General features: G+C 40.1%; 1 protein-coding gene across 2 annotated transcripts; it reads left to right on the top strand.

Annotated features, from left to right (window-relative positions):
• The first annotated feature begins 3,268 nt into the window (after positions 1–3,268).
• Positions 3,269–7,761, top strand: LOC144701996 (protein NDL2-like). Of its 2 annotated transcripts, none has more exons than XM_078573839.1 (10): positions 3,269–4,204; positions 4,301–4,400; positions 4,492–4,582; positions 4,719–4,779; positions 4,847–4,933; positions 5,005–5,082; positions 5,169–5,225; positions 5,322–5,377; positions 5,831–5,966; positions 7,360–7,761. In XM_078573839.1, the coding sequence occupies exons 1-10, from the start codon at positions 4,145–4,147 to the stop codon at positions 7,576–7,578; spliced, it is 945 nt and encodes a 314-aa protein (XP_078429965.1). In that variant the 5' UTR covers positions 3,269–4,144; the 3' UTR covers positions 7,579–7,761. The 2 variants fall into 2 exon arrangements, with proteins under 2 accessions (XP_078429965.1, XP_078429964.1); XM_078573838.1 differs by having other exon boundaries at positions 4,492–4,654.
• The last annotated feature ends 3,754 nt before the right edge of the window (positions 7,762–11,515 follow it).

Genomic DNA, 11,515 nt, shown 5'->3' with positions numbered 1-11,515 from the left:
GTCATGCAGATTTTTTTTTGAAAAAACCTAAAAAAAGTAAAGATAATCTGCTATTCATTTTATGTTCAAATGCTAACCATACCTAGCTCTCCCCCTTTCCTTATCGCCTCCTATAAACCTCACTCCAAGTGTGATTGGATGGTGAGAAGATTTACAATATATTTAAGGATGATTGAACAAGTATGAGAGAAGATGCATCATCACATCGATAGCATGGATATGTCTAGAGGCCAGGCATGTGAATGCCTTGGTAGAAAATCTTTGATGGAGAAAATTGAGAATAGAATCGATTTCACACAAGGAGATAAGATTATCTAATGTGTATTTGACCAATTATTAATTGATTTTCATTCCAGCACATGAAATATTAGTTCAGTTATTCAATCAAAGCCATATATCCCAAAATGAATTGGGTTTGAGTTATTTAGTTGACTCTAAAAACATGACCTTTGTTGTCACATTCACAACTCGCCTTGTACTATGCGTTTTTTAACGAATGTGCAGTAATTAAGTGATTTGTTTAGCTCTAACAAATAATGTTAGGATCAAGGAAGACTATATGTCCTCTTAAGAACCTCTAATCTTTGGTGTCTCTTGAAGAATACGCAACCCTAAAAATTTTAAAACAATGCTAGAGTTTTTAGGTAATAATTAGCCATAACTGTTACGCCCTTAATATAGCATTGTAGGCGATCAAAAATTTAATTGACTCCCCAATTTTTTGATGACAGATTAGGCTAATGTAATATTTTATCAAGGAATGATTAGTATACAGGGGCCTCAAGTACTAATAATAGCTATTGAATATAGTGCCTTTATGTGCCTTTATGTGCCATTTTATGATAATTTTATGCACACCAGTGATTGAAATAATACATTTTACACATAATCACATTGTTACATATTAACGTAGTGTTTTCCTGGTTTTTACATTTAAGTGATTAAAAATATTGTGTGTTAAATCACCTCGAAAGTCATACGAGAATTTTCCTGAAATTGTATGGTTTATTTAGACATAGGAATTATCCATAACTTTATAGGTTTTTCCCATAATTAAATACTGTATCCAAGTCATAAAAATATATTTTGAAGATTTATGTATATTTTTTTTCAGGATTAATGGGTTAATTAGATCTGTGCATTGGGTCACGTAGCAGGCCAATGGTGCATGTATTGTGTTAGGGTTTCAGCTAAGCCAGCTTATAATCTCGACAGGAGTGTAAAACAAACTTAAAAACCTTGTTTCCTGGAGCAGAACTGAACAGGTTGACTCAGCCCAGGTAGCATAATTAGATGGTTGGTCATCTTCACATGCAACTTCAACCCATCTCTCATTCTATCCCTCTCTCTCTTTTTATCTACATATCTATCTCTATGTCAACCTATGTGTTTCTATATTTATATTTTCTCACCTTTTTTCTCCATATATCCCCCCCTTCATTGTTTCTCTTTTCCTCTCTCTCTCTCTCTCTCTCTCTCTCTCTCTCTCTCTCTCTCTCTCTCTCTCTCTCTCTCTCTCTCTCTCTCTCTCTCTCTCTCTCTATCTCTCTATCTATCTCTCGCTCTCTCTCTCTCTCGCTCTCTCTCGCTCCCTCTCTCGCTCCCTCTCTCTCTCCCTCTCTCTCTCTCTCTCTCTCTCTCTCTCTCTCTCTCTCTCTCTCTCTCTCTCTCTCTCTCTCTCTCTCTCTCTCTCTCTCTCTCTCTCTTCTCCCTTATATATCTCTCTCCATCCATCATTATTTATTACTTTCCATATATTTATCTATGTCCTCTACTCCCTTGTATATCTCTCTCCATCCATCATTATTTTTTTCTTTCCATATATTTATCTCTCTATCTCTTCTCCCTTGTATATCTCTCTCCATCCATCATTATTTATTACTTTCCATATATTTATCTGTGTCTCTCTACTCCCTTGTATATCTCTCTCCATCCATCATTATTTTTTTCTTTCCATATATTTATCTGTGTCTCTCTACTCCCTTGTATATCTCTCTCCATCCATCATTATTTTTTTCTTTCCATATATTTATCTCTCTCTCTCTCTCTCCCTCGTATATCTCTCTCCATCCATCATTATTTTTTTGTTTCCACTACATTTATCTCTCTCTCTCTTCTCCCTTGTATATCTCTCTCCATCCATCATTATTTTTTTCATTCCATATTTTTATCTCTCTCTCTCTTCTCCCTTGTATGTCTCTCTCCATCCATCATTATTTTTTTCTTTCCATACATATATATATATATATATATATTTTCTCCCTTGTATGTCTCGCTCCATCCATCATTTTTTTTGTTTCCACTACATTTATCTCTCTCTCTCTTCTCCCTTGTATATCTCTCTCCATCCATCATTATTTTTTTCATTCCATATTTTTATCTCTCTCTCTCTTCTCCCTTGTATGTCTCTCTCCATCCATCATTATTTTTTTCTTTCCATACATACATATATATATATATATATATCTTTTCTCCCTTGTATGTCTCGCTCCATCCATCATTTTTTTTGTTTCCACTACATTTATCTCTCTCTCTCTTCTCCCTTGTATATCTCTCTCCATCCATCATTATTTTTTTCTTTCCATATATTTGTATCTCTCTCTCATATCCTCTCATCTCTTCCCCTCCATTCCTCTATCTCGCTTTTCCTCCCGGTTCCAAGGTTGAAGAGGAGACTACTTTAAACATGGGCCTAGCGGGCCTCTATTATGGCTGGCCCAACGCCTGAACAATAAACCTCACCAACCCGTTTAACTTTAGCTATGGAAGAAATAATAAACCTCAATTTTCTCTATTTTTGAAAAATAGACTTAGGAATCTAGCTCATTGTTTTAAAAAGTTGTATCTCACTTGGCCATTCTTTGAGAGCAGAAAATAAATAACAACCATAAGAAGTATTAATCCAATAAAAATGCCAATTTTGGAAATGCAAATCCGGAAAGGCTACTGGGCCATTCACTTGGTTATTTTACTTGACCTAATAAGAGAGATATTCAATAAATAAAGCTAGATTTCAACCATACCACCATTACTAAATGTGAGCACTAACTAGGGTGAGATTTGAACTTCCTTAAGGATACGGAAGAAGCAACAAACATTAAAAGGTATTATTGTCATTGTTAAATATAACGGGGGGTTGGTTCGTTTAAACGCTCTTAACAAGGGTATGGATGAGTGGACTCCGCGTGTCCGTACGGCGTTTCTTGACCGTTGGATACGGATGAGTAACGGTAACCCGTCGCCGGGCATTAGAGCCCCTCTCCCTCTCTAAGCTTATGCGTAGAGAGAAGAAGAGAGGGAAAGAGAGAGATTGCAGACGCAAGGAGGAGAGAGAAGCAGAGAGAGAAGAGAGAGGTTGCAGAAGCAAGGAGGAGAGAGAAGCAGAGAGAGAAGAGAAGCAAGGAGGAGAGAGAAGCGGAGAGATTGCAGAAGCAAGGAGGAGAGAGAAGCTGAGAGATTGCAGAAGCAAGGAGAGAGAAGCAGGGAGTAGAAGAGAGAGAAGAGAGAGGTTGCAGAAGCAAGGAGGAGAGAGAAGCAGGGAGTAGAAGAGAGAGAAGAGAGAGGTTGGAGAAGCAAGGAGGAGAGAGAAGAGAGATTGTAGAAGCAAGGAGAAGGGATTGGGAGAAAGTGAAGAGAGAGGTCGCAGAATCAATGAGGAGAGAGAAGCAGAGAGTAGAAGAGAGCGAAGAGACAGGTTCCAGAAGCAAGGAGGAGAGAGAAGCCGCGAAGAGAAGAGAGAGGTTGCAGAAGTAAGGAAGAGAGAGAAGCAGAGAGGAGAAGAGAGAGGTTAAACAAGCAAGAAAAGGAGAGAAGCAGCGACGAGAAGAGAGAGAAGAGAGAGGTTACAGAAACAAGAAGAGGAGAGAGAGAAGAGAGAGAGGTTACAGAAGCAAGAAGAGGAGAGAAGCAGCGAGGAGAAGAGAGAGGTTGAGGAAGCAAGGAGAAGAGAGTAGCAGAGAGGAGTAGAGAGAAGTTCCGGAAGGAATGATGAGAGAGAAGGAGAGAGGATAAGAGAGAGATCACAGAAGCAAGGAGGAGAGAGAAGGAGAGAGGATAAGAGAGAGAAGAGAGAGATTACAGAAGCAAGAAGGAGAGAGAGAGAAAGAGAGAGAGAGGGCGGCCGCTGGCCGAGTCGCATGAAGCCATGGCCGAGCTCTGCGATTCAGTCTCCATTAACATGGAAACGATCCCCTTCAACGGCCAGGTCTTGTAACCCAACTTCTCCATTAATTTCTCTCTTCCCAATATTTCAAAAAATTCGATCTTGAATCATGTTCTTGCGTTCTTCCAAAATCTTCAGGAATTCACGGTGGAAACGAGCAATGGGCAGGTCTCGGTGTCCGTAATCGGCGATCCAGAGATGCCCGCCTTGATAACTTACCCCGATATCGCTCTTGATTGTGCGTGATCTCTCAATCTTCCCCTTTCCGCCATGAAAATCTCTCAAGAATCAGTCTGATTTTACTGTTTCTTATCTGGGTTTTGCTTCAGACGCTTCCTGCTTCGGAGGATTAATCTCTTGCCACGGCTCAGACTCTTTCCTTCTTCAGAATTTCTGCATTTACCATATCAATCCGCCCTGGCAAGAGCATCCCCCTTTCCTCTCCGTCGATGATCTTGCTGATCAAATCGCAGAAGTTTTAGATTTCTTGGGGTAAAGAGTTAATGGCGATGAACCATCTTCTATCACATCATTGGTGATCTCTCTCTCTTCTCAGGGTGGAGAAGGCATTCTGCATGGGCGCCCTTGCCGGGGCTTACATCCTCACCCTCTTCGCTGTATGTTCATCTCTCTCTCTATCTCCATCTATCTCTCTCTCTTATCTTACGGACTTTCTCTCTGTAGATCAAGCACGGGGAGAGATCCGCTGGCTTGATTCTTGTCTCTCCTCTGTGTCGAGCGCCGTCTTGGACTGAATGGATCTACAATAAGGTTGAGAATTCCTCGGTTGAATCCAAGAAGCTGTTGATTTTGCCGAGTTCATCTGAAAATTTTGATCGCAGATGTTGTTGAGCTTGCTTAATTTCTACGGCGTCTGCGGGCTGTTCAAAGAGCTACTCCTCTTCAGATTTTTCAGCGAGGTAGGGCGTCTAAAATCCGAAATCATAAAGATCAAACCCAAAATCTTAAGTTTTAAAATTTTTAAGTTTTGATTTGATCATGTCAGGATGTTAGATGGGGTGCAGACGGGCCCAAATCTGAGGCATTGGATGCCTGCCAAAGGGTTCGAATCCTCTCAACTAAAATTAAAAAATAGAAGAAAATTTGCTGTTCTTATTGTTTTTTGTTCCGACTTTAAGTTCTTTATTTAATTATGCAGCTGCTCGACGATCGCGAGAGATCAAAAGCAATGCGCTATTTAATTGCAATAAACAGGTGAACCCATCGAATTTCGGAACATTTTTTGGTATTTTCTCTCTTCCCGAGATCAAAAAGAGTTGTTTGATTGTTGTATGATCCTTCACAAACGGCGACTAGGCCGAAAAGTTTACATCTACTGCAGAAAATGAAGTTCCGGGCACAAAAACTAGCTGTTTCTTAGATCGTTCTCAGTTGCAGGTGTGTAATTATAAACGAAATGGAAAGTTTTTCACTCGGTTTCTTGATGGGGCACAAAACCTTCTGGTTCTTAGATCGTTTCTAAGAAAAAAAACGAATTTTCGAACAACAAAAAAAAGGATTAATGGGATTCTCCGAAGAAGATGAAGTTCTGGGTACAAAACTCTTCGTTGGATAATTCTTAGCTGCATTTGGGCAATGATTAAATGGGTTTTTTGAGCATAGAGAAGGGATTAAATGGGTTTTTTTTCATGATTTTGATGGAAACAGGAGACGTGGTATCGCCGAAGAGCTGAAAGAGCTGCGCTGCAGAGCGCTCATCGTTGTCGGCAGTGTCAGTCCGTTTTACAGCGAGGCCATTCATTTGAGCGAGAAGATGGACTGCATCAACGCTGATCTCGTAGAGGTAACTTCTTTTTTTTATTTTTCTGATTTTGATGGAATAACCCGCATGCTAATCATCACTTATGCTCTCGATATCTATATACATAAATTTATACGAATGTCTATCTTTATCTCTCCTTCAATGGATCTATCTCTCTCTCTTTATCTATCTTTCTCTCACGATTTCTCTGTTTCAATCCATCAAACTTCCTATGTTCCTCTCTCACCATATCTTTCTTTCAATCCATACAACTTTCTATATTTCTCTCTTTCTATCGTTACATGTTTCCCTTTATCTCCATCTCTCTATCCATCTACTGATCTATCGATCTTTATCTATCATATACACCTGTTTCTATCTTTCTCTCGATATCTTTCTTTATAATTCTATCGATATATTTATTTAGATACCCACAAACTTATGGATCTTTCTCTCCTTCTCTTTATCTTTTTTTTTCTCTCTCTCTCTCTCTCTCTCTCTCTCTCTCTCTCTCTCTCTCTCTCTCTCTCTCTCTCTCTCTCTCTCTCTCTCTCTCTCTCTCTCTCTCTCTCTCTCTCTCTCTCTCTCTCTCTCTCTCTCTCTCTCTCTCTCTCTCTCTCTCTCTATATATATATATATATATATATATATATATATATATATATATATATATATATATATATATATATATATATATATATATATATATATATATATATATATATATATTTATGTGTGTTCTATTTGTATATCTACAGACTTAAGGATCCTGCTCTCCCTCTCATTATCTATCTCTCGTCCTCTCGGTTTCTTTCTATATATTTATATTTATATATCCACAGACTTATAGATCATTCTGTCCCTCTCTTATCTATCTCTCCCTCTCTCTCGATTTCTTTCTCTATATTCCTATGTATGTTTCTATTTATGTATCTTCAGACTTATGGATCCTTCTCTCCCTCTCTTTATCATTCTTTCTCTCTCTATTTTTTTCTCTATATTTCTATGTTAATATTTATATATCTCCAAGCCTTATCGATCTTTCTCTCCCTCACTTCACCTGTCGATCTATCTTGATTTTTTTCTCTACATTTCTGTCTGTGTTTCTTTTGATATTTCTACAAACTTATGGGCCTATCTCAATTTCTTTCTCCATACTTTACGAACTTATCAATCTTTCTTTCTCACTCTACTACATCGAAAATGACGCGTATCTATAGACAGATCTCTGAACAAATCTCTCTAAATTGATTCCTTTCTCTACATTTCTGTCTACGTTTCTTTTGATATTTCTACAAACTAATGGATCTATCTCAATTTCTTTCTCCATACTTTACGAACTTATCAATCTTTTTCTTTCCTACTACGTCGAAAATGACGCGTATCGATAGACAGATCTCTAAACAAACCTCGCTAAATTGATATTATGGATCAGATCGATGGATGCGGGTCTTTGGTGACGGAGGAGCAGCCGGCGGAGATGCTGCCGGCGGTGGAGCGATTTCTGGCGAGTCTCGGCCATGCACGGCGGTCGCCGCCGCCGCGGCCGAAAGCGCCGCCGGCCCATATCCCGCCAGAGCTTCTCTCCCCCGAAGCTCTCGGCCTGAAGCTCAAGCCCATCAAGACGCGTTCTTCCTCCGTGGAGGCCGCCTAGAGCGACGGATTCATAGACGATTGATACTTGGAGAGATTGATAGATGGATAGATTGTTAGATAAGAGAGATTGGTGTTTCTTATCTAAGATTGATGGATACTCATATAGAGTGCGGGAGGAAGAGATGGATTCACAACAGATTGATTGATAGATGGATTGTTGGTGAAGAGAGATTGATGGGTACGATTGCATGAAGTTCTGGGCGCGAAGCTTGCTGTTTTTTATCTTAGATCGATGGATAGGTAGTGATGGATAGTTATATAGAGTGAGGGAGGTAGAGATGGATAAGATAGATTTATAGATAGATAGAAAAGAGAGATGCATGGGTACTATTAAATGAAGTTCTGGGCACAAAGCTTGCTGGTGTGTAACTAAAAAAAAATGAAAATTGATTTTTGAATCGCAAATAAAGAAAGGGATTATTCTGTCGTACACAAGTTAGGGGAGAAAATGAAATTCTGGGCGCTTTCTTAGATTGATCATTGCTATCTTTGGGTTACGGTAGGAGTTAAAAAAAATTTGAACGGCAAAAAAGGTATTCTACTCCCTATTTTTTGAACGACAAGAGATGGATTTAATGGGCTATTTTCATATTTATACCTCAGTCTGCTCCCTGATTTTATTTGAACGACAAGAGGATTTAATGCGGTTATTTATCGGGTGTCTACAACTTTATTTACTTATAAAATGAAGTTCTGTGAAAAAACTGTGTTAAATCGCTCTCCGCAAATTAACTAAGGGGCGTGTGATCGGTCTGTGGAGGAATAGACTCCTGCTCTTCACTTGTGAGATGGATAGATCGATAGTTAAAGAGGGAGGTGTGGGGAGAGAGATGGATGGATCGATAGTTAAAAAGCGGCGGGAGAGAGATGGATAGATCGATAGTTAAAGAGGTGAGAGAGAGAGATGGAAAGATCGATAGTTAAAGAGGGGGGAGAGAGAGATGGATAGATCGATAGCTCGAGAGGGGGAAGAGAGAGATGGATAGATCGATAGCTAGAGAGGGGGGAGAGAGAGATGGATAGATCGATAGCTAGAGAGGGGGGAGAGAGAGATGGATAGATCGATAGTTAGAGGGGGGAGAGAGAGATAGAGATGGAGATAGAGATAGAAGTAGAGAGATAGCTAGAGATGGAGACAGAGGTAGAGATAGAAATAGAGAGATAGATAGAGATGGAGACAGAGGTAGAGATAGAAGTAGAGAGATAGATAGAGATGGAGATAGAGGTAGAGATAGAAATAGAGAGAGAGAGATAGAGATGGAGATAGAGGTAGAGATAGAAATTGAGAGACATAGAGATAGATATCGATAAGAGATAGAAATATATATATAGAGAGAGAGCGATAGAGATAGAAAGAGATAGAGAGAGAGAGAGAGATAGAGATAGAGATAGAGATAGAGATAGAGATAGAGAGAGAGAGAGAGATAGAGAGAGAGAGAGAGTGAGATGGAGATAGATAGAGATAGAGATAGAGAGAGAGAGGTAGAGAGAGAGAGAGAAACTTCGTGCCCCAGACAAGACAAGGAGAATCAAAACTGTACGTGCCTTTGAGTGAGAGAGACAGAAGCACAACGATCATGGAAAGAAATACTTGAAGATGACGTCTTATATGTTTTAGTCTCGTTTTTAAGAATAGGGCTCTTCTTATGGAAGGGCCAATGGTTAATATGGAGTTAGGGGTCACGAAAATGGATATTCAGTATGGAGTAAAATCATAGGACTCAAAGAAATAAAACATTCTGTGAAATTTAAAATCTGTTCTACTTGTAGAAAAACCTTAATTTGCTATCCAGCTACAGACCCATTTTGATAAATAGTTAGACTTCTGCAGGAAGCTGACGAATCACTATAAAAGCCAACTTTCATACTTAAGAGGAGACCAACATGAGTCCAACCCGGGATTTAGTGATCCTTAATTTGGCTTCAAGATCAAACGATGATCAAATTTGTCTGGCCAAATCAGGATTGACTGAATCGGTTGCTCTGACAAAGAGGGAAGATTCATGATGGAAAGAGTCAGTGAATTCCCCCTCCAGTAAAGTTCTCTCTCACCTCACTTTCAGTGGAAGAATATGTCACTTTCTTTGAGATTAAATCATCATTTACAGTAATCTTTATTGTCTACCCTCCAGAAACTTGTCATCTTCTTCAACATCAATATTAGCTGTCGTAACCCATATTTGACCCATCGATTCTTCTCCAGATTTTATTTCATTTCCTGACTATTTTTTTTTATGATTCAAAAGTCTATTGTATTCTTAAAAACTTGATTGCTCTGTTGCAGTATTGTTGCTAGAGAACCCACCAAATAAGAGGCATATTCATGTAGACTTTCACTACTAGGGAACCCTTGACTATGTCTATTTTCACTTTTGTACAGCGGTCTGCCATGAATATTCATGTACATGACTAATATGGGTTTGTAATTTCGAATTTTGATTTAATCACAGCTAAGAAGTGGGGGAAATGTACCTTACAGGAACTTCAAAATATGAGAAGTAGAGAAAACGGAGGGGTGCTAACAATTTTTTTGATAAGTTGACTTGAAAAATAAGGTATTGAATTTCCTAAGAAAACAGTTCAATTTTGACATAGAGATCAAACTAATAAAATATAGTTGACGGTGTTGGTGGAGCTTGACCTTAAGTTGGACATCTTAGGATGTAATCTTGGATCTAAAAGTGGGCTTGCATACTTTGTACTGTATATCCATGGTTATTATTGAAGTTGTTTATCGCATTTGATGTGGTTTTATGAGGTTTGAGATTAAGGGATCATTCATACTGCTACAATTGCAAATATGTGTAGGAACCAGGCCAGTTACATAACTGTAATGGGCGGTTTTGTAAACTGATATGCCCATGAAGGCCGATAAGAGAATAGTTGTGGTCCCTGGATTAAGCTGAACGTGAGACCCTCCAGCCCCCATTTGCATTTAAGTAATCAGTCTCCACTGCTGTGACCTAGAAGATTCACTCCAATCTATCAAAAAAGATGGACTCCAGTAAGATTCCGTTGACTATAATTTATATCATCTTTCTCCAAAGATTTTTTGAAATAGACTGTCCCTTGACATCACAGAGGTTTAGTAAGAATCATGGAGAAAAAGGGCTTGCAAGAGATATAGTAGAGGGAGATGGAACTTCTCACAAATGCTTGAGGTAGGAGGAGTTCTCTAGTCGAGATAGTCATGAATGAATGTGACATAGGACGGCTAAGGAATGGACGACTGGATTAAGGAATGGATGTAGGACGACTAGGGAATGGACGACTGGATTTACGGGCTGGCTACGGATGGATGAACGGTAAAGGATGGATCGGATAATGGAGGGATAAAACAGCCCACAGAAATTCACACAATCGGATTCGGACTTTAAAACCGATGAAAATCTGGTGGTGCAGCTCTGACCCTTTTCGAGGGCGGGAGTACTGTCTTCCCCCACCGCGACGATGCCTAAGCACCAAAATCAATACCCGAATTCGCATTGCGAAGAAACACTCGAGAAAGAGGGAGAGGAAGTGGGAAATCCAAACCAAATCTAATTCTGACGGTGGTGGAAACTTCTCGAGAAAATGATGGGCGGAGAACACTTCGACACCAGGGAGTTCGGGCGTACCTCGGCACTGTGGTGCGTGAAGAGGTTGTGGGAAATTCATGGCGTTCCGGGTATGTGCGGTTGCGTGAGGTTCCGACGGAGGGCGAGACGAATGGATAACGCAGATGAGCACGGACGGAAATAGCAGGTGCGGTCAACGTCCAGGGTGGCCTGGGGTTGAGCCTTGGGCGGCCTGGGGTGGGCTACCCTGGGTGGCCTGGGTGGCTTGGGACTGTCCTATTGGGGTGGCCAGAGGCTGACCATGGGCGACCCTGGTAGGGGCTGCCTGGGGCGGCCTGGGCGGTCTTGGGCGGCCCTGGCAGGGGCGGCCTAAGACGG

Source organism: Wolffia australiana, chromosome 4, assembly GCF_029677425.1.
Source record: "Wolffia australiana isolate 7733 chromosome 4, ASM2967742v1".
Lineage (NCBI taxonomy): Eukaryota > Viridiplantae > Streptophyta > Magnoliopsida > Alismatales > Araceae > Wolffia > Wolffia australiana.
This window is presented reverse-complemented; position numbering and strand designations above follow the sequence as displayed.